Source organism: Suricata suricatta, chromosome X (genome assembly GCF_006229205.1).
Source record: "Suricata suricatta isolate VVHF042 chromosome X, meerkat_22Aug2017_6uvM2_HiC, whole genome shotgun sequence".
Classification (NCBI taxonomy): Eukaryota; Metazoa; Chordata; class Mammalia; order Carnivora; family Herpestidae; genus Suricata; species Suricata suricatta.
In genome coordinates, this window is record NC_043717.1 from 7,243,071 (window position 1) to 7,265,846 (window position 22,776).

Below are 22,776 nucleotides of genomic sequence, written 5' to 3' on the forward strand. Positions count from 1 at the left end.
TAGGCATCTTGTCAGTGGTCCCTCAACCCTTGGGGTCAGTACCCATGTAAGTCTAGGCTCTAGTTCTTAATAGTACTACACTGCCTTTCATGGGTATTTTCTCTCTGAATTTAATTCAGCCAATGTGGAGCATGTTTATAAAAATATACATATATGCACAAACTTTAAAAATATTACTTAAGTAGTAAAAGAGATCTGGTTACACTGCCAATACTGTCTGGGTATATATTCAGTATTTCCTTTACTGATGTAATATTGATAGATAACTCATCGGCTACCTCTTACTACCAGTTACAGATTTGCTTTTTAACTAATTGGACCCTAGGATAAAAAGAAAAAAAATCCATGTGCTTTACTAAGGTAGAAGGATAAATGACATGCATTTAAAAGCTAGCTCATAGGTCCTTTGAGAGCGAGAAGAAATTTGGTTTTTGTTGTTTAGGCAAAGGAGAGGCTGCTGAGAACATGGGAACAATGACATCTGAAGGGGATGTCAAGAGGCTCTGAAAAAGAAAGAGGAATGTGGAACTGCTTATAAGAGAACGTGGGAATGGGTCAGAAGGATGAGGGCACAAAGGACCATCATCCTGAGAGAGGCTGAGTTGTTATGTTGGACGGGGAAACCAGAGCAATGTCCCGCACACAATGTTTAAGTGTGCAGTCTGGTGTGTGACATCATTTCTAGCCTTGTCCTTCAGATCAGCAGCAAAAGTTCTGCTCCTGTGATAATCTTGAGTTCATGGTTCCTTGGAGAGCAGATGGGGCCTAGGATGGGGCCAAGAAGAAGTGACTTTTTCCCCTCTGTCAGTGGACACCAGAGTGGCGATAGAGCAATGACCACAGGGAACAGAGAGAATACATTCAATGGAAGTAGAAAATAGAGCAGTGGGGGTCCCGAACTTATAATTCCTCCAAGAAATATTGGGGAGAACTTTGGTGTTTTACCAGAAAAGGGGTTTGAATCAACTTATCCTGATCTGAAAGGGATGACAACCCTAGGGGACATGTTGATTACACTAGAGAAACTCAACCATCTAACCTTTTGGTTAAAGAACAACGTTAGGTTTGCCAGAAGCAGGGAACAGACAATGACATAGCCCTTCTTGAAAGTAACTTTGAATGTATCAGCATGTGCAGTCAACTTATTTGCTGACTTAAAAAAATCCGATGAAATTTTTTGCCCGTTAAACCTATTATTGCCCATAATGAAAGACTCTATATGCACTAATCACAACATGCAGCCTTCTGCTTGGTCTCAGTTTTTAAAACTTCATGATACAGGGGTTTTTAGTTATACTCAACACATTTTCCTTCAGAGATCTGATTGGTTGTTCTAGATGCTGTAAATGATATAAATTGAGCTGTTAGTTGGAAGAAATCTAAAGGATCAAGCATCCCTGAGTTTCAGACAGGAACTTCCTCTGAATACAAACATTCAAAGGTATGTGGATTTTATTCGTAATTTGGTATCCTTTCTATCATATTCATTTTCTTTACTGCATTTCATGTACAAAAGATTCAAATGTATTATGCGTTTCTAATATTTTAGGTTGTCATATTCAGTTACTTCTTCAGTCAGACCATAATTAAATTAGGCTCTGATTACTTACATGAATTATTTTACTTTCTAATGCAGCACTTTTGGGGACCAAATTTCACAGCAAAATATTTATTTTCATTACTTACCAATTAAGATAAAAATGATTTTTCACAGGCTGTGAAAATGCTACTTTAAATGCCATTTTATTTAATTACATCAAGTAGAAGCACCAACTAAATGTGGATTTTTTTCTCATTAATTCAAACTAAAAAAAAAAAAAAGATTTAGGAGGTAGAGCACATCAGTGCACTTTGTACAACCGGCATTATTACACATGAGATTCACTTTTTTCGCAGGATTCAAGAGCTTTCTTGAATTTCTTTCCATAGCTGATAATTTGTACCACAAAGCGATGTGCCTATTTTAGGATGGCCTAGTCTGCTTCATGTCCCAAGGGTCATCAAGCGTATAATTACAGTGCGATGCCAAACAAAAGGAAGATATCATTGACTAAACATGAAATTGTTCATGCAGAAGTCATTCAAAATTCATGGAATGATCATACTGTGTTAGCATGGTCCTCTCCCTTCCTCGTAACCACATCTTTTGCTCCCCATCTGGAGCTCAGAGATATCACCTGAGGGTCTTGCCTGAAGTCCTACCAGTTGAAACATCTGGAACTTAACTCCACTCCTTCCTTACTCTGTTATGGTAAATTCCTTAATGCCTTTTCTCAGACAATTAATCTTTGTTTTTAACAGTAGCAACGCTCAGGTGCACCATGCCAAAAAAAAAAAAAACATTTTTGTGCAGCCTGTTCTAAATATATCCAATACTGTGCACCTAGAAGGTCTCCTCAGCTTTTAGAACAAACTCTATTCTTTATGATCATTGATCATATGCTACATTTAGCTCCTAGGAATCCACAGGCTACCCAGGTAGAGGAAAGTAGCAACCAAGTCCTGTAATGATAGATTGACATCTCGCATAGCTACAATTTGTTCTTCTCTAGACCTGAGTGAGAAGCATCTTTGTCACTATCGTGATTCCAAAAGCAATGAAATGAGCTAAGAACTGGAAATCACATGTGAATGAAGTAACCTTGCCAAGAATGGTCCTATCCCTTTTACTAGCAACAGCCTAATATGGATTGTGTGGGGTTTATGGAGTATTGTGTCCATATTTGCAAGGAGATTTAGGTGTAAACTTCTGTTTCAGGGCCAGCAAGAAATGGGGACCTGGATCTTGTTTGCCTGTCTCCTGGGAGCAGCCTTTGCTATGCCCGTGAGTAAAACACCCCTGCATAAGCCAATATCCAATTGCACAAGCTTGGAAATAAAAATCTGCCCCACAGTTGGTAAACTTTAGGGTTTAAGACAGTGCAAGATCAGATGTCCTCAAATGTCTCTGTATTTAAGAAACACTTTGAAGAGCTTGTGATATAAAAAATATTCAGACGTCTCCATCCAAGATTCTGATTCAATACAGCTGGAGTGGGGGCAGTGCCCAGGACTCTGCATTTTAACAAGCACCTCAGGAGATTCCGTGTAAACAATTAGCTTGTAAATATCATTGCCCATCTCTAGATGGAGGAAACTTTTGGAAGGGACCCTTGAAAGGCCTCCAGAGAAAATGCTTAATCAGCTTTAGCCAAATCCTACAAAAATGCCAGTGTTCTCTAAAACCTAATTTCTCACAAGTGTCCCACTCTCTTCCTGCCCTCCACACTCCACTGCTGTTACCCTTCAGAGGGCACGGTTTCTGCATTATGAATTTCTTTCTTGAGCCCTCTCCCTGTTGTCAGAGGCCGCATCCCTTTGGGTGCACCTGCTAATAAGCACATGGTGCTTCTGTGTGGTTGTCCAGAATCCCACCCATGCCCAATGCATGCGGTACATTCACACGTACCACGGAGCAGGAAGTCTGGCCCATTCTCTTTAGACATAATTACGTCAGGTCAGAGAGCTTAGATCTCTATCAGGCAAAGCAGAACCCAACTGCTTTTCGGTGGCATAAGGGACAGTTGATACAACCAGAAGCCAGCAAAGCTTGCATACCTGCCTCCTGTCTTCCTCTCTCACCCACAAGACCAAGATTCTGTGCTCTGCCTTCCTGAAACCCTGCATTGTGGCAATTTCTAGTCCCCTGAGGGGCCCCTGCCTTACAAATTGAGCCTCTTTCCACTCCTCAATTCAGCACCCCTACTCCCTGAGGGTGTATAGCAAGAAAGTAAAGGAAAGGCAGTAACCTAACGAAAGTAGCTCACACTCAGATGAGAGCAAATAAACCTTCAAAACTCCGAGCATTTACAACTCATGGAGCCTTAATGAGCTCGATGTCCGAGGGAGATGTTCAGCACGATCCTCTCGTCTCCCTCTCCCCAACTCCAGGGCCAACCAGAACTGCGCAGCGCACTCATCAACCACACGGCCTCCACTTTTGACAGGGCACAGAGTCCTGGTTTAGATCCTTATTCAGGCTGATTTTTTTTTTGAACTTTATGTGCTTTCTGCCATAAAAAAAAAAGCTTTGACAGAATAATAAAAAGAGGCAGTCTAAGTCAACTCTTTCACTTTCCACGGGATTTATAATGTTTCCACTTTACTGCACCCATCTCCCGTTCATCAATAATTCACAGGCAGTTGTTTTCTGTGTTGTTGAGGATGTGCTTTGCACATCAATCGTGAGGAATCTCTTTGATACTTAAGCACTTCTCCGCCTCTGGATCTATAAGGGAATGTTTGTGAGACAGTTCTCTTCTTGCTGGTATTTCATAATTGTGTCGGAGAAACACATCTCTCTTTCCAACGTGGAGTGAGTTGCATTAAGACATAAAATGGTGGATGGGGTAGAGTAGGATTAATTTACAGCATGGATGGGGGAGGGTGTCAAGGATCACCGGAGGATAAATGTGTCTGGTTTTTGCTTCCAGGTCTTGGGAAAAGTCATTTAGTTGCTCTGGACCTCTTTAAAAGAAGAGGGCTCCTGTCCTACACAGTGTACATGTTCAAACTAAAAGTAGACCTCAAATATATTCTGCACCATATAGATTTTTTTTAAGTAGCTTCAGTCTCTCTTGATGTGAACAATTGCATATTGACTTAATCTCTTCCTCTCTCTCTCCCTTTCTCTCTCTCTCTCTCCCCCCCTTCTCTCCCTCTTTCTTTTTCTACTCCTTTCCCCCTCTATAAAAGCTACCACCTCATCCTGGGCACCCTGGTTATATCAACTTCAGCTATGAGGTAATTTTTCTCTTTACTAATTTTGACCATTGTTTGACTTAACAATGCCCTGGGCTCTGTAAAGAATAGTGTGTTGATTCTTCAAGATGTTTCTCAGTCCTGCTTTTTCAGTTCCCATTACGAGCTTCCTGGTTTAAGCCCTGATGGGTTGCTTGAAGCCTGCATTGCCCCAGCACACTCCTACTTGGCCTCTCTGACTCAGTTTCTCCTCCTTATATGGCTATAGAATTATCCACCATGAACTACCACTCAGGGTGGGGCTCCGTGGGAGGGCAGAAAGTGAACAGCAAAGCTGTTCAGCCTGTAAAGGTTGGGGGAGTCAGCAAGGATGGTATTAAAGATCCTGTCCAGCTAGAAGTTCCTAATTCTAAGATGTTCACACTCTATGTGTCTCCTTCATTTGTCTTTGCTAAAAGATCGATGATAAGTGACCAAGTGGTCTATCAGACATTCTGCAGAGCAATGGAAAGTACGAGATTTCTGGAAATCAGGTTTGAGGCTCTCCTCAACCCCGTTCTAATCACGTGACCTTTGGCAAATCATTTTCTCTCTTTAAAACTTTGGTTTCCTCATCTGGAGAAGGGAAATAATTAGAATACCCACACTTCAAAATATGGCTTGAGGAGCAAAACAGTTACACAATACAGAAGGTGTTCTGTCATGTATAATTTGAGCAAGGTCAGTAATTGTTTGTTGTATTCATATCAAATGTAGTAGAACTGAGGTTTTAACCAAGTATATACTGTTTAAAAAGGTATGAAACTCTGACTTCTTTCATAGGTTCAGATGACACTCTGTGAATCTGTTTCCTCATACATAAGCTGAGGCCAAGTTTGACTAATAAGAATTTGAGGCAAGATTTTCTATGAAACCTTAAAAGGTTGACATATTTGACCAGAAAATCTGTTTCTAGGAGGAGGGACAGTCCTTCCACTTCTTTTACTTTTTCTTTGTGATATCAAATCAAAAAAAAGATATGACTAATGTTACATCACATTAATTTTTTTGTTTTACTTTGCTCTTGCAAAGAAGAGCAGGAGCTGTGGAATTAAACAGAATTACTACCTTTGTGACCTCAGTCAAGCTCATGCACCTTTCTAACTCCCCACAACCTTGTCTGTAAAAGTCAGTGTCATGATACTTGCCTCAGAGTATGTGAGAAAACATGAAAACTGTGTGATGGATGTAATGTAGTGCACAACACATAGGAAGCACTTGACAAATGCTTACCTTATTCTTTCATCTGCAGAACTCACATTTTCAGGCTATCAATATTGACAGGACTGTATCATCAGTGAGTCTACATTTCATGTAACTAAATTAAAGCAAATATATTCTAATGTCTCTTTTTCTTAAGGTGCTTACTCCTCTGAAGTGGTACCAGAACATGATAAGGCATCCGGTATGTACATTTTTGTTCTTTAGTCCCTTAAAATATCAAGCATGTATTTCAATTCCCTTTTAAGTGAAATTAACATATCTATGCCACATAAAGACACTAATGGAAAATCCAGTTTGTAAAATGTCATATCTGTGTACACAGTTAGAAATTCTTGCACAGGAAAAAAATGCATAAATATTCATAATCATAGTGACAAAGAAAACATGACTACTTCTCCAGTTGGAAGTCAATGGAGCCGATGGTAAACCTGACTCTTTGTTTCTCACCAGTACCCTTCCTATGGTTACGAACCCATGGGTGGATGGCTGCACCACCAAATCATTCCCGTGCTGTCCCAGCAGAATCCCCCGAATCACGCCCTACAGCCTCATCACCACATCCCCATGGTGCCAGCTCAGCAGCCCGTGGTCCCCCAGCAACCAATGATGCCAGTTCCTGGCCAACACTCCATGACTCCAACCCAACACCACCAGACAAACCTCCCTCTGCCTGCCCAGCCGCCCTTCCAGCCCCAGCCCGTCCAGCCGCAGCCTCACCAGCCCATCCAGCCCCAGCCACCCGTGCACCCCATCCAGCCCCTGCCGCCACAGCCTTTGCCTCCGATGTTCCCCATACAGCCTCTGCCCCCCATGCTTCCTGACCTGCCTCTGGAAGCTTGGCCAGCAACAGACAAGACCAAGCGGGAGGAAGTGGTGAGTATCCCTTGAAGCCACTATAACATCTGAGAAAATGGTAAAGCAAAATTGGCCCCCAGACTTCTAAGTTCTCAAGTAACCCAGGGTCTAGAGTTTCAGTAGCTACAGGTCAATGACTCTATTAGTTCAAGCGTGGGTTGTAACTTTATATTATAAACAAGTTTATCTATGAGGCTTAGTAATTAAGGCCATAGTTTTCATGGTGGGTTTAAGTTCTAAGATTATTTTGATTTCTTCTAGAATATGTACTACTGAAACTCATTAATTTTAAGCATAGCAGTATAAGGGAATATCAGTTTTCCTTATATTTCAAGGATTTGGCTAGCAAGAATAGGCCAGATTCGCACGGAAGAAAAAAAAAAGGTGGGGTAATTTTTGAGAGTGAGGAGGATGCAAATATTTGAACAGGCTACAAAAGGTAGGTGGGAAATCTCTTTGAGGACCCTGTTAATCTCTTTAAAGGAAGATTATCTGTCTAGAGTGGTTTTTTTTAATCTCTCTTGGAGGAAGCGAGACAGTCTACTAGATTCCTTTTCAGAGCTGAGTTCTATAGATTAATCATTTAGCAAGAAGTTTTCACAATTAAGCACAAAATTAATTGCATTATAGAAAACTCTTCCAAATGAGTGGGAAATAGCCAATAAAATAAATGACTCATATCCATGTTCCCAAACCCTTATTCTGTACATATGAGATTATATAATTCTACTGCATGTGTGTATCCAAATGTAACTCCAAGTTATAAATGCTACTGAGGATTTTCTCTTGAGAAGCAGTGAGGGGCGTGATGGAAATGACCTGGATGGGAAGCTAGGATACCCAGCTTCCAGTTCTGACTCTGCTTTCACAGAGGAAACAGTATTGTACAAGTTACTTCAAATCCATGGGTGTTTTCCCTTTTTGAAAATAAGAGAAAGTGACTAACTCAGATAATTTTGACCCTCTGTCCAAGGACAGCTACCACACTTTCCCAACAAAAAATTATAGTATATGCCACATATGGCTTCACAATTACGAGCATATCTATGGAGAAAATGGGGCAGGATGTTTGAAATTGTATCCCAAATAATTTGGTGCCTATAGTTGATTACTAGCCCAAAGTACTGTTCCCTCTGTATAGAAAATGCATTTATTTATCTCTTTATTAATGATTAAAGTCATGAGCTTTATAATGTGTTCACATCTTGGCAGAACTATTTATGGAAAGGTGACTTTGGGCAGGTAGTCTGAACTGTTTAAAACTCCTGTGTAAAATCGGAGTATAAATATTGATAGCTTCTGAGGGTTGTTTTACAGAAAATAAAATCAAGTGATGAGCTCAGAGCCTGGCATGCAGGAAGTACTCAGTAAAGGGTAGCTACTGTTATTTTACTAGTAAATAATAGCTGTAGGTGTCCGGAAGGCAAAGCTGTCCATTCTGGATACCTTCTACCTAATGACAAGGAGATAACAAAGAAACTTTGACTATCAGAGTTCAACTTAAATGGTTGTATATTGCTCTGACAAAACTGAAGCCATACATGTGATGTAAATGATACTCATTAGGAATGTTTGTAAGTTATTTTGGTTCTTCCTTTTGTTATTAATTTTCAGGATTAAGAGATCAGAAAATGGGAAGAGGACTGAAGGAAACACTTCAGGTGCTTTCAGAATGACACAAGAAAACGATGAATTTCGCCTGCCATCACTTCTCTTAGTAAAAGCTGTAACTAAAAATCAGTACTGTTAGCAAACAATAAAATGGCTTAAAAATCATCCATGTCTCTGTGCTGAATTAAGCTTAAAATTTTGCGTCACTTAAGAGAACTTATTATAAATGGCTATTATTGAATAAGGTTTTCCCTTTTAGAGAGAATTCATACAAACTCAAAACATTACAAAAAACACCCGAAGTTCATACAGTAGTTATAATAGTAGATAAAGTGAAAAATTATGAACATGTATAGTCACTGAACCTGAACCAAATGAAAGGAAGTTTATATGAAGAATTCCTCAAATTGGAAAAAATAAGCTCTTGAGAAATGTTTATATTACAAAACAGATACAAGACTTGGAACACTGGCTTTATACATCACACCATATTAGTAACCAAAATCCAATCTTTGATCTCATTCTACCGAAAAAGATTTTTTTAACAAAATTATGTGGTATGTACAATAATGTACTGAATTTTACATTCTTGGGGTAATTTGTTTTCCTAAGAAAACTTTTATTAAATGGAGCTTCAAATAGAGAATCACAGTGAATTTTGTATACAAGTCATTTCTTTCACTTAATAATTTTTAAGATGATAAACCGTACTATATAGCCTTCCAAATGTTAACAGATGCATGAAATGGATGCATACAAGTTTTCTTTCCCACTCATATTGATATTTGAATCTTTTTTTCCTCCTACACCCACACAGAATTGTAAACAATCTTTTTAGGGTTTACATTACACAGCACCCACAGTCACTTTATTCCAGTACCTTTATGATCAAGCCTCCTTAATCATTTTCTGGAATGAATAAACATAATTTTACTGGGAGGGTCTTGATATTTAAACAAAAAAAAACCCCTTGATTTAAAGGAATTTAGATTTCATGACAAAGTAAGAAAACTTTTCATTAATTCTCATAAGCTAATTTCAATCAATTTAGTAAAATTTATTTATCACCCTTTAGGTTAAGGCACAATTCCATTCCTCGGTAAAAAGAATAAGTTCCCATCCTTAAGGAATCTAGAACATACCAAAGGGATGAGACAAGCTCAGAAATACTGATAAGAGGGGGCCTGGCAGCACTGACACCGTGGCAGGATTACAGTCAAAGCCTGCTGGCCAAAATGGGAAACTTCCTCAGCTAGCTGCACAACAGCTTCCTCACCACTCATTCCTTGTTGGCAAAGCTGGAATCACTCCCAGCACCCGGCCTTCCACAAACTCAGGACAGGTGAGGCCCTCCCCTGACTCACAGAATGAGTGCTCACTCCTCCGTGCCAATTATGGCATCAATTACTATAACATACCATATCCATCGATTCCAAATATGCATCTATTCCCCTTGCTAGTGACTGCTTTAGGGATGGGTTGTGATGGAACCTGAACAATGAATGGGGCCAAACGGGAAGTCTTCTAGGAGAGGAAGAGCTTCTGGGGACAACATGCTCTTTTGTCCTTGGATCTACTTGTTTAAGGATATGATGCCTGGAGCTGTGTCTGCCATATTATGACCAGGAGGGACAAGTGGAAAGCCCCTAAGTCTTTGGTGGCATCGTTGTGTCCCTGAATTAACCAGCCCTGGAATCATCTACCCCTAGATGGATGACACATTCTATTTCCATGCTAGTGTTTTTCAACTGTGGGTCACAAATGATTAGTGGGTCATGACACCAATAGCAGGAGCCCCATTATTTATATCATGTCAGCAAGCTCTCTTCCAATAATGTAAAGCTTATATGGACAGAACTATTTGGTCAATGATTTTCCTGAAAAAAATCCAATAGATAATAGAGATATGTATCCTGGTATATTCTCCAAAATCTACGCCTCCCTACATACTTTGCCTTTCATAGTTCATGAACATATTGCCACTACATTTATTTCTACTGAGAAACATTTTAAGGGTGTAAAGGATGATGTTACTTGGAGACTATGTGTGGTTAGAAAAAACACAAACTTTGGAGTCAGATTGGAGTTGCTTTCAATTTTTCTAATATAAGAGGATTCTCTGGAAGGGGGTGATGATCATGGAGGAGGGCACTTTTGGGGAAGAGTACTGGGTGTTATATGGAAACCAACTTGACAATAAACTATTAAAAAAATGGAAACTTAAGAAAAACAAAGAGTAAACATTTTCCTTCTTAAAAAAAAGAGGATTTTCTGGAAAAGTCATTGACAAAATAATTCTCCTTTTATAAGTCAAATTACACACACAGATACACATATATTCAAATCAAATTTGAATTACAGGGAAAAAGTCAAGCTTTGGACTCTGAAGACTATTCACTATGGAATGAGATGTACTGTATAGGTTAAGTCTATGAGAAATAGAAACTTGTATATTCAATTCCCAAATGCGTATTTTAATCTCATCATTTTCATGGTAGGCTATAATGGACATTATTCCACCATATTAAACAATGTATATTAACCACAACATAGCATCCCCTTGATGGTCTAGAATGAGACTTATAAACACCCATCAGTTAGGTGTGTTGCCTTGGCATTTTAAAGATCATAAAGCTCTTATGTCTGTTTTAATGTTTTTTTTAAAAATTTATTTTTGACAAAGAGAGTGACAAACCATGAGCAGGGGAGTTGCACAGAGAGAGATGGAAACAGAGAATCTGAAGCAGGCTCCAGGCTCTGAACTGTTAGCACAGAGCCCAACATGGGGCTTGAACTCATGAACCACGAGATCATGAACTGACCTGAGGTCAGCTGCCTAACTGACTGAGCCACCGAGGTGCCCCTCTTATGCCTGTTTTAAATTGCCCCCTCATTGTAACAGTTCCTTTCTGCTCTCAGCGATCACTTCTTTTTGTTAAGGTATATACGCATCTTTTAATATGTAGCTTGCTTTGTATACATATTATCTGTAACAAAATGAAGGCCTTGGAATGGTTATTCTGGAAGTTCCACAGTTGTTTTGAGACTATTTAATTTCCTGACTCCCCAGCTGTGGCAGAGGGCTGCAACTGACAAAATTCTGACATGTAGGTGTACATGGTTATCATCACATAGTGTAACATAGCTGATGCAAACTGAAGAAAACAGAGCGTTTCTAATTCATTAAAACTCAAGGCTTAGCTGCCCAACGTTGTACGTATTTGAGTAAGATATGGAAGAAATTCACTAGATACTAATGACCAAGATTCAAAGTACAGTCTAAAACAAATAGCAGTAGTAACCATAAATGCAAAGAATTCTTAAATCAGGAAAACAGCAGAAGTAGACTATCTATAAAGCTGTGCAAGGTCTTTGAAATTGAGCTACGAAGCCAGATGAAGTAGAGGAAACCACCTCAAGGAAACTCTTATCTACCCATAACCACTCCCCTGTCACTAAGAAATTTGAAATCTGCTCTGCCTTCATTCACTCTTTGTTGGTGAGGACTTCAATATGCATCATTTTTGGGGGGTTGCAAATACATAGCTAGGAATTACCTAGGACAGTCATCAAAATGCGTGAAAAGATACGTGCAAAGATTCTAATTACAACGTTACTTACACCATGAGAATCTGTACCTCACTTAAATTTTCTTACATCTCGCTGAAGGAATAATGGGGGAAAAAGCATGCCTTAGAAGAAAACTTACTGGTGGAGAAAATGTGATAAACTAAGATTTAAGACCATATGTGCATATTACACATGACCATAAAACAGAGGTAATTTAAACACATACACATAAATATGCATCGACAAAAACTAGGAAGAAGATGTAGCTATCTATACAAAGATCCAATTTTCCCCACAATAAATGTAAGTTACTTTTGTAATCAGAATCACATTAAATGATTTGAACATTTTTTTCTCCTTTTCTTCTGCTTCAATCCAGACACATCTCCTTCCTTCAGTTCCCTTTGATGTAAGTTTTGGATCTTGGTGGGTCCCCTTCAGGTAAATTCCAAGTAGAAATGATTTCACTTGTACCTGATTTTTTCAGAGAAATATTTTGACCAAAGAAGGGCAAAGGGAAAGGACCTATTGGCTTTAGTAGGAACAAAAATGAAAAACAACATCAAACAACAGAAAAGAGATGAGCATCATAGGATGATGAAAGAATTAGAAATGGCACATATACAAATGCAACCGATTTCTGTACGTTGATTTTATACCCTGTGACTTTACTGAATTCATGGATCAGTTCTAAAAGTCTTCGGGTGGAGTTTATTGGGTTTTCTATGTAGAGTATCATGTCATCTGTGAAAAGTGAAAGTTTGACTTCATCTTTGCCAATTCTGATGCCTTATGACCCAGCAATAGCACCGCTGGGAATCTACCCAAGGGATACAGAAGTGCTGATACATAGGGGCACATGTACCCCAATGTTCATAGCGGCACTGTCAACAATAGCCAAAACATGGAAAGAGCCTAAATGCCCATCACCTGATGAGTGGATCAAGAAGCTGTGGTATATATACACAATGGAGTATTACATGGCAATGAGGAAGAATGAAATCTGGCCATTTGTAGGAAAGTGGATGGACCTCGAGGGTGTCATGCTAAGCAAAATAAGTCAGGCAGAGAAGGACAGATACCATATGTTGTCACTCATAGGTCTAACAGGAGAAAGCTAATAGGAGACCATGGGAATGGGAAAGGCAGGGGCAAGAGTTGGGGAGAGGGAGGGAGGCAAATCATGAGAGACTTTTGAATGCTGAGCACAAACTGAGGGCTGAAGAGGGAGGGGGAAGGGGGGTGATGGTCATAGAGAGAGGCACTTGTGGGGAACAGCACTGGGTGTTATATGGAAACCAACTTGGTAATAAACTATATGAAAAATAAATAAATGCAAAAAAATGGCACATATATAATTAAATAAATAAATGACCAGAAACAACAACAACAACAACAACAAACAAAAATGAACATCAGACTAGCTCCTGCTGAAATTCTGCCAAAGGTTAACTGGGTTCAAAGCAGGCAGGTCACAGGTCAAACACAATATCAAAGCCTAAACCCTTAAAGAGGTGGGTGCTTGCAGTGACTTTTCACATTAATGGGTCTTCTTTTGATTCAAATAATGCCTGAACTATTCTGACTTACAACTCATCAATTATCTAATTTCACTTTGGGGCTTCAGCTGGCTATAATGTACTTTTTTTCCTCTCCCATGTTTAATGACATCAGGTCTGGATCATTTGAAGAGCTCAACCTCCATCAATAATGACTCCAATTAGGCAGAAAATGCTCACAGCTCACACATTAAAAGGGCACAGGAAACTGCAACCTAACAAACTAATGTTCGGGCTGTATTTCCAGAACCATCTATCCTGATAGCATGCATTGAAGACAGAGGTTGAAAGCGTTACCCAGAAGGAATTTTCACCTTGTCAGAGACAGTGAACAGTTGTCACCTTTTCCAGATCAACATTCACATTTTGTAGCATGATAATACCATGGAATATTTGAAGTCAGAGACATATACTAAGTGCTAATTATAGTCTATATTTGCCCTGTTCGGTATGTATCCCCATGTGGCTATCCAAATTTAAAAGAATTAAAAGTAAATACAATTTAAATTCCAGTTCCGCAGTCAAGCTAGACATGTTGTAAAGGCTAAAAGGCCACGTGGGGCCAGTGCCTACCAAACTGGACAGCGGGGACACAGAACATTTCCATCACCAGCAAGAGTTTTATTAGACGGCGCTGTTCTATACACTTCTTCCTGAGGTGGAAGAACAAGTCGTATTAATTCAAAGATTTTAAACAAAAGATGAAGCAAAACAGACTTGCTGGTTAAAACTGAACATCCCAACTATCCATAACAAGTCATTTCCCCTGTGTTCCAGGAACCGCGATCACGTATGGAGATTTTCTAAGAACTGTAGAAGTGCCATTCTCTTTCTCAGGTCAAATCGCACATACCACAGTGCTTTCCCCTCCAGTTTTCTCTTAAAACAGATGAATTTGGAGTTCAACTGAATTATTTTTTCTCCTCATAAGAAAAACTATTTTAGTTCCAAAGAAATAGCCATTCATTTTCAGACTGCTACCAGCCCTACTCACGATGGAGGTAGAAGGCTGGGGCTGCCCTTGACCTAGGGCTTCACTGGGAACAGGCCAAAGTTTAAGCTGATGGAAAGATAAAAGGAGGAAAAAACCGCACAAACTTTTGTCCGTCCCTAAGGGTGGATGACTGCCTGGAAACATCAGAAAATATTTACATTCTTTTCTGTTTTGTGGTTCAAAGCGCAGCAGCATAGGGCAAATGGATGCGCACACACATGCACACACGTGCACACGCACACATGCATACTGCCCACTAAGTTTACCGGCAGTCAAAGGACATGTGTGGAGACCCACACTATTTGAGAAATTTCTCTCCATTCTAATCAGTTAGAGACTATATGGCTATTGTATCAATTATCATCACTGAGGTGCATTATACGTCTTCCAATATAAGATTCTATCAAGAAAAACAGATCAGGTTTCTTATTTTATTTACAAGCAGCGTCAAGTTGACAACCTCCTCTCCCAATTCCACATGAAATGAAAACACTGACTTTTCCCATAACTCTGAACTTTGCCTTTTATCAGTAAACAATTGCTGAAAACAACAAGACTGAACTGAAGGCCAAGACTTTAAAAAGAATATAAAATAGCTAACAACTGTATTACTTAGGAAAAAAATCCTAATTAATTAATTAATTAAATCCTAAGAGATCGGACTGTGAACAGCTTAACAGGGGAATCACAAGAGAAGAATAATTTCAACCGATTTCCCATGTTTCCAGAACATAGTGATCTCTAGCTGTGTTCCATATTGCTTTAATAAAATAGTCATCAGCCTATGTTTGTTGTGAAATTCTTGTTAATTGGAGGTTTTACTTATTGTTTGGTGATTTGGCTTATAATTCCTTTTGCCTTGACTGGTCTAGAGCCTTATCAGCAGGGATCATTGGCTGACATTTAGTTATCCAAAAATACTTCCTTGCTGGGAAGAATTCATCTTGGCCTCATCTAAAACACCTGACTCTTCTAGAAGATAAATAATACTTGAGGAAAAGATTGGGCTGGGAGTGGTGAGGAGTGAAGAGGTCGAGGAGAGAAGAAAGGAATGGTCATTTGGGTCCTAAAACATTTGCCTTGATAAATCACATCTGAAAAATCTATTAAAAAAAACAAAACCAAGATGAAGCCCCCTTACAAACAACATCACCCAATGGTCAATGAAAAATAGCCTAGATTCCAGGATTTACTTCCCTTTTATAAATAAAAAAATTTAAACAATATTAAATATTTCCTCAAAATAGCCAAATCTTGTCTTCCTCTCCCCCAAAAAATGTTCCATGCTGCTTCATGTCTGTGGAATGTGGGGACTCCCGGGTAAGTCAAATGTACACACAAGGGCAAAGATGGCTTTCCAATATGGTGGTGGCGTGTGCAGGTTCCACAACCAGACTGTCTGGGTTCACAATCACGAACTTTGTCTATCTCCTGTGGAAATGTGGACAAGTTTTTTCTTTTTAGCTTCTCTGTACCTCAGTTTCCTCATCTATAAAAATGTATTGTCTATCTCTGAGTCCTTTCATGCTGACGAGCTTCAAGCTCAATAAGTGTTGGCTATGGTAGTTATATCCAGAAAGGGAGCCTTCTTCAGGTTCTCTAGATCCCCCAAAAGGAACACTACACAGTTGGAATTGGAGATGATGTACATTTTGGACCTAACACAGAAGCTTTCTATGCTGAACTCCAAAGTTGAACACATCCGTCATTTACCAATGTGCCATCTCTGACCTACAACCAGCTGAACACCTACCTTACTGACCACTATCCTACATAATCCCTGCCTTCTATCCCAAACCCCCAGAGGCTGTTCTTTGCCACTGCTAAGGTCATCATACGGGTACTAAGAGTAAATCCACCAGGAGGGTGTCATGGGTTGCACAAGGCTCATTGCAGGCCAGAGCGTTAGATGTCCTCCCTCTGAATGTCTACTTCTTACCTTCTTTGGAAGGCCAGGTTGCCATATCTAGCGACTTCTAACGCCAACCCTTCCCTTGTTGCTCTGGCTTTGGTCACAATTCAGCTAATTCCACCTTAGGGATTTCTTTACCCAACTCTTTTCTCTAGAGAAGTGTTCTCAACCAAGGCAACTGTGCCCACTAGAGGGCATTGGGCAACGTTTGGAGTCACAATGGGGGTGGGAGGTGGGGATGGGGCTTGAAGTGGTACTATTGGTACCTAAGTGGTGGAGACCAGAGGTGCTGCTGATCATCCCACAATGCACAGGACAGGTCCCACAACAAAGAATGATACAGCTTTAAATGTCAATACCACTGAAGTCGGAAACCCTACTCTAGAAAACAAGGCCAATATTGAATTATGCTGTGTGTTCAGAACTTAACATACAGAAACAATGAACAAATGTGGAAGTCTGTGTGCATTTCTAAAAAAATTTTTTAATGTTTATTTAATTTGGAGAGAAAGACAGAGACAGTGCAAGTGGGGGAGGGGCAGAGAGAGAGGGAGACACAGAATCCAAAGCAGGCCCCAGGTTCTGAGCTGTCAGCACAGAGCCTGACACAGGGCTTGAAATCATGAACAGTGAGATCATGACCTGAGCTGAAGTCGGATGCTTAACTGACTGAGTGCCCCAAGTCTGTGTGCATTTTTAAAACATAATTGAGAAAGATGGGGCACCTGGGTGGCTCAGTTAATTGTCAGACTCTTAATTTTGGCTAAGGTCATGATTTCACAGTTTGTGAGATCCATGCCCCTGCATTGGGCTCTGTGCTGATAGCTCAGAGCCTGCTTGGGACTCTCTCTCTCTTTCCCTCTCTTTCTACCCCTCTCCCACTCATTCTCTCTCTCTTTCTCTCTTGATCTCTTGATCTCTTTCTCTCTCTCTCAAATAAGCAAATAAAAACATTTAAAACATAATTGAGGAAGAAAAACCTGGAGCTCAAATATTAAGGTTAGTAAACTCCATGTAGGAACTCCTACGGTAGGCTTTTCACTTCTTATACAAACTGCATCCGCAAAATTACAACAGCTTGGGGGTGACCAAGATGTTAAAGAAAATTTGCAAGAGGAAGAGATAGCTGCCCCAGGATTAAGGGAGCTGGTGTCTCTAAATCAAAACCATTCTTCAAAAATTAGAATAGTTATTTGTTTCTTTGGAAGTTATTTAGACGTGTGTTCACTGTTTCTCGGGAGGTTGCTTAAAAGTTGTTGTGTCGCCTCCGTAATAAAGAGGAGAAAAATAACCAGAGCAGTGGTATAACTACTGAATTAGAACTCATTTGGTTTGTCTGGGAAGAGTCCTGTTTTGGGATTTACTTGAATTTGGCAGAGTAATGAGAAATAAGTGGGCAGGGATTTCAGATGCCGTAAGCTCGCGATTCTCAGAACCATCACCGCCCATGCATTCTGTGATGAATATAATCAAGTTTTTCTTACAAAATTATTGCCCCAAAGCCTCTGACAGCCTTGGGGGGCAGTGTGCTATTCATAGAGGAAGCATACTTTGCTTGAGTGCAGACTTTGGGCAACCCACGATATTTGATGGACTCAGGCCACGAGACATCCTATCTGTCCAAATACCAAACTCAAGACAGTCCTCTAAGGGAGATGAACTCCGTCCGGCCCCCATATGCCACACAGCAGAAGCATGGCCATAAATGAGCTTCAGGTCAATGTCTGTTCATTTGGGGACCTTCTTTTACTGGTCCACATGGGCGGGAGTCCTCAGGCCTCGAGCTTTCCCAGGATATGCTGGGCATGCTTCTATTTCAAGCACCTACTTGTTTCTACTTTGGTCTCCCCTCTAGCCTGTAACCTCCTTGAGGAGAATTTGGAAAAATATGTAGAAACTGGTCAGTGTGCTTAAAATCTGCCCAAGGAACCATGGTTAGCATAAAAAAACCACCATACTGTAATATAAAACTAAAGATATAGTAACATTGAACAATTACTGGTCTCTTATTATATTCTAGGTGTTGTTCTCAGCACATGACATATATTAGCTCCCTTAGTCCTCACGACCTTTAGGGGAAAAGCTGTCTCTGTCCCCAATTTACAGATGAGGAGTTATCCAAATTTTCAACTTGAAAAAGAAATGCACTTCTTAAAACACACACACAGCCTGTCCCCTTTTTGATGAATGCAATTTGAAAGGGAAACTAATTTGCCATCCGCCTCTTGGATCCTAACTAAAACAACCTGTATCTCTTTCTAACAATAAACACGAATTCAGGTCCACTGGAGTCATGAAGCTCGTCTCCTTTGTCACCAAATTTCTCCTGCCCATTTGACCTCCCAGGATGCACCTAGGTGCTAATTGTAAAGAAAGCTAAACACGCCCCAGTCCAATAACTTCTCTGCCATTGTGGTAGACTGCCACAGACGCGGAGAAAGCTGCCGTAACTAGGGCCAGGGCTCACCACCAGGACAGCCCTGCGTGGCGACCGCCCCAGCTGTGATGGCGCACCTGAGCATGAACGGCCCTCGCACCTTCCTTGGTTCCAAAAGGTGGACTGGAAACAAATAAATGCAAGGCCGGTTCTCACAGGAACTGCAAGGTGCTTTCTCCATGACTCGTTCAGAGAAGCCTACAGTGGGAACTAACCATATCTTATTACAGCAGGCAGGCCTGTCCTTCCCAAGTAGCCCGCTGAACACATACTCAGTACCTACCGAGAGGCTGACTCAAATGACATTCTGAAGTTCACGGACACTGACCAGAATCGAAAGGCTGCTGATCTATTTCTAAAAGGACAGTGACTCAGAACTAATTGGCTGGCATACCCCCTCTACCTGCGGTTCCATGTCCAGATTAAAATAGATGAAAAGGTTCAGGGACCCCTGGGTGGCTCGGTTGGTTAAGCATCTGACTCTTGATTTTGGCTCAGGTCAGGATCTCATGGTTTGCGGGATTGAGCCCATGTTTAGTTCAGTGCTGACAGCAAGGAGGATGCTTGGGATTTTCTCTCTCTCTCTCTCTCTCTCTCTCAAAATAAATAAAATTAAACATATATATATATATATGTATTTCATATATATCTGAAAAGGTTCAAATAACTCACTAGCTTCCTGTGTTGCACCTTCCACAAATGTGAGCTATCAAGATGGCAGTCCAAACTGGCTCCTCCACAGGGCTCATACTAGTGAAGGAAAAGTTTGCAAATTTGGACAGCTGCGTGCAGTACCAAATGCAGGCTCGGGAGGCTTACAAAATCCCATTTTCACCCTGGATGCAGAACTTGGGCTCCACCTGGTTTCCACAAATGATTTTTGTCTTAACCTGAAGATATGCGCAACAGAGCAACTTCGAAACGGATTTCTTTTCCAAGAAAACGGTGGATTTTGAAAGTACTTCCTGCCTAAATGTGCAGTTCATGATGGCAGGATCCACAAAGACAGCTGGAAAATAAAGGGGGATTTGCTGCCTTTGTGGCTCATTTCCCCACAAATAAAACACAAATGTTTCTGAGAAACAGTGATAGGTATCCAGGAACCTGCAATCACGGCAGCCTGAGTTGATTCGTTTCTAGTCCTATTACTGTAAATGATCAGAATCACAATATTGCGTCTTTTCCCTCCTTCAAAATGGAATCATTCAACAGACTGTAAATGATGGTAATTTAGAGCAGTAATGTTTCTCCCAAAAGCAACTCAGTTTTTAACACATTAAATAAGTAATATATTTAAATGACTTTATACCATAGTGGCATGTACATACAGTTTAAGGTAATAGATTGCCAACCTCTGGGAGAGCCTGTGATTTCTGGTGTTTTGTTTTGTTTTTTTTTAAAAACTCACAAATAAAGAAATGTTTAATGTGATACTGTGTTCCTTAGGAAGGACTCAAAGAAACTTATACTTGTAGCCATCTGAAGCCAGCAAGTATCTAAGCTTTGGTAATATTCTAAGTTAAAAATAAGAAAAGATGGATTCTGAGGTTCTTTCTGCAAAATCATAAAAAACTGGAAGCTTAAAAATATAAGATTTGCACCAGAGACCGCAAGCAGCAAATGCAAGACTTTCTGATTTTCTGAAACAGTCCTCTGCCCTTGTCTCGTGCGTGGCCCCAAGGGAAGAGCCACACCACGTTTTGTGGTTTCACATTGGTACCCATATTGGTTGTCCATGTCGTAGAATATGGCTCCTTTGTCATAGTGAGGAGAAGGACATTTGCCCTTGTCCCAAATGTGTGTCATTATATAGTATCCACTAAACCAGAGCCAGAGAGAGGCTTGAAAGCCAAAACGCTCAGTCTCACTCCTCTCACTAACTAGCCAGCTGACCCTGCTAGAACTTGATCCATGCTCACCCGCAATTTCTTTACCTGTCACGGAAAACCATGGCACAGGAGACCACTGAGACCTGACCGTGTAAGTCAGGATGCATCAATCAAGTCAAAATGCGTCAATGTAAAAATACTGAAAAACTAGCCCAAAGGGAAGGTGCAGAATAAATGACAGGTCTTTGCTGAGATTTGCTGTAAGCTTGCAATAGAAATTTGAGTGTCTTGGCTAGGATAGGTAACATTCCAGTCACCCTGGCTCAAAGGCTCCGAACCTTCTCCTAAAGCAACACGCAGAGACATCATAAGCGTCATTTGAACCATCTGAACTTTGAAGTTGAACGAGACTTGAGTGCTGGAATGAGCAGAGGGAATCCCTCCAAAGCTATTGCTCCTCTCACTCTTTCTTGCTCGTGTCCACCTTCCCCCAGTGCTGCTCCAGGACCACTAGCCCTATGATGTCTTTTGCATCTGCCTTGCTTAAAGCGGGAGGCACCAGGCACGGAGCCCGAAACGCATACATCCTCTTACCTCTCCAGGGCCTTTACACCTCAGCAGTAGCAGCAGCTCCAGGCAGAACTGACCCCCCATCCTCTCCACGCAGAGTCTCTGTCTGGTGTGGGAACAGAGAAGGAGGCTGGAGACAGGGCCACTGCTCAAAGAGCTGGAGGAGTGGGGTGGGCAGGCTCCCGGCTGGAATGCGCAGCCAGAGGCCCTGGGAGGGAGAAGGCCTGGGGTCACTGTGATCCTCTGAGTCAGACACCCTGGGGAGCTCTAAGCTCCAAAAGGCCTCCTTCGGCACACAGGGCAGAGAGGGACCAAGCACTCACAGGCGGAAGAATCGGAAAGCTATAACGTGGAGGTAAATGCTTACGTAGACGCACGCCAGGTTACAGTCAAAAGTAGAGATACAATAGGGATGGTGGAGAGAACCAATCATTTAAATGAAATGCTAACTCACATACATGATAGGCGACTTGTATGTATCCATATATATAAAGGACTCTTACAATTCAATAATAAAAAGACGAGTTACCTGATTTAAAAGTGGGCAAAGGCTCTGAACAGACATTGCTCTGAAGCTCATACACAAATGGCCAATCAGCATATGAAAAGATTCTTGACATCATCAGGGAGATGCAAATCAAAACCACAACAAGATACCAGATCACACTCACTAGGATAGGTAAAAAGAAAGGTTGGTGAGGATGCAGAGAAATTAGAACTCTCGCATGTTGCTGGTGACAATGTAAAATGCTTTGGAAAATGGTTGGGTGGTTTCTCAGACTATTAAAACTAGAGTTATCTTACCATATGATCCAACAATTCTACTCCTAGCGATGTCCCCAAGAGAATTGAAAGTTCATGTTCATGCAAAACTTGTACAGAAATTTGTTCATAGTAGCATTATTCATGAGAGCCAAAAGGTGGAAATAACCCAAATGTCCACCAGCTGATGAATGAATGGCTTGAGAAAATGTGGCCAATACGCACAGTGGAATATTATTCAGCCATAAAAAGGAATGAAGTACTGGTGGAAAACAAGGCAAAGGAGAGCACATATTGTATGATTCCATTTATATGAAGTATCCAGGATGGGAAGACCCATAGAGTGGCAAAAGACTAGTGGCTGCCAGGGGTTGAGGGGACAGGAAAATTGTGGGCACTAACGACTAAGGGCTGCAGGGTTTCTTTCTGGGGTGATGAAGTGGTTCTAAAATTGATCGTGATGACAGTTGTACAACTCTGTGAATATACCATTAAATGATCCACTCTAAGTGAGTGAACCGTATGGTATGTGAACTATATCTCAACAAAACTGCTACATTAAAAATGAAATGCTAACCCTTATTCCCCTGCCACAACCCTTCCCCAGTTATACTGGGCTCTTCTGAAGTCACCAGGATTCCAGTTGATTCACCAATGTGGCTTGGCAGGGGCCA

General features: G+C 40.7%; 2 protein-coding genes across 3 annotated transcripts in view; one reads left to right on the plus strand and one right to left on the minus strand.

Annotated features, from left to right (window-relative positions):
• The window catches only part of ARHGAP6 (Rho GTPase activating protein 6), a 454,057-nt gene that overhangs the window by 107,868 nt on the left and 323,413 nt on the right, over positions 1 to 22,776 (minus strand). The window lies entirely within an intron of this gene.
• AMELX (amelogenin X-linked) lies at positions 1,388 to 8,547 on the plus strand. The gene is made up of 7 exons (XM_029930917.1): positions 1,388 to 1,441; positions 2,759 to 2,824; positions 4,735 to 4,782; positions 6,032 to 6,076; positions 6,140 to 6,184; positions 6,454 to 6,876; positions 8,473 to 8,547. Exons 2-7 carry the CDS (start codon positions 2,771 to 2,773, stop codon positions 8,476 to 8,478), a joined length of 621 nt encoding a protein of 206 aa, XP_029786777.1. The 5' UTR covers positions 1,388 to 1,441; positions 2,759 to 2,770; the 3' UTR covers positions 8,479 to 8,547.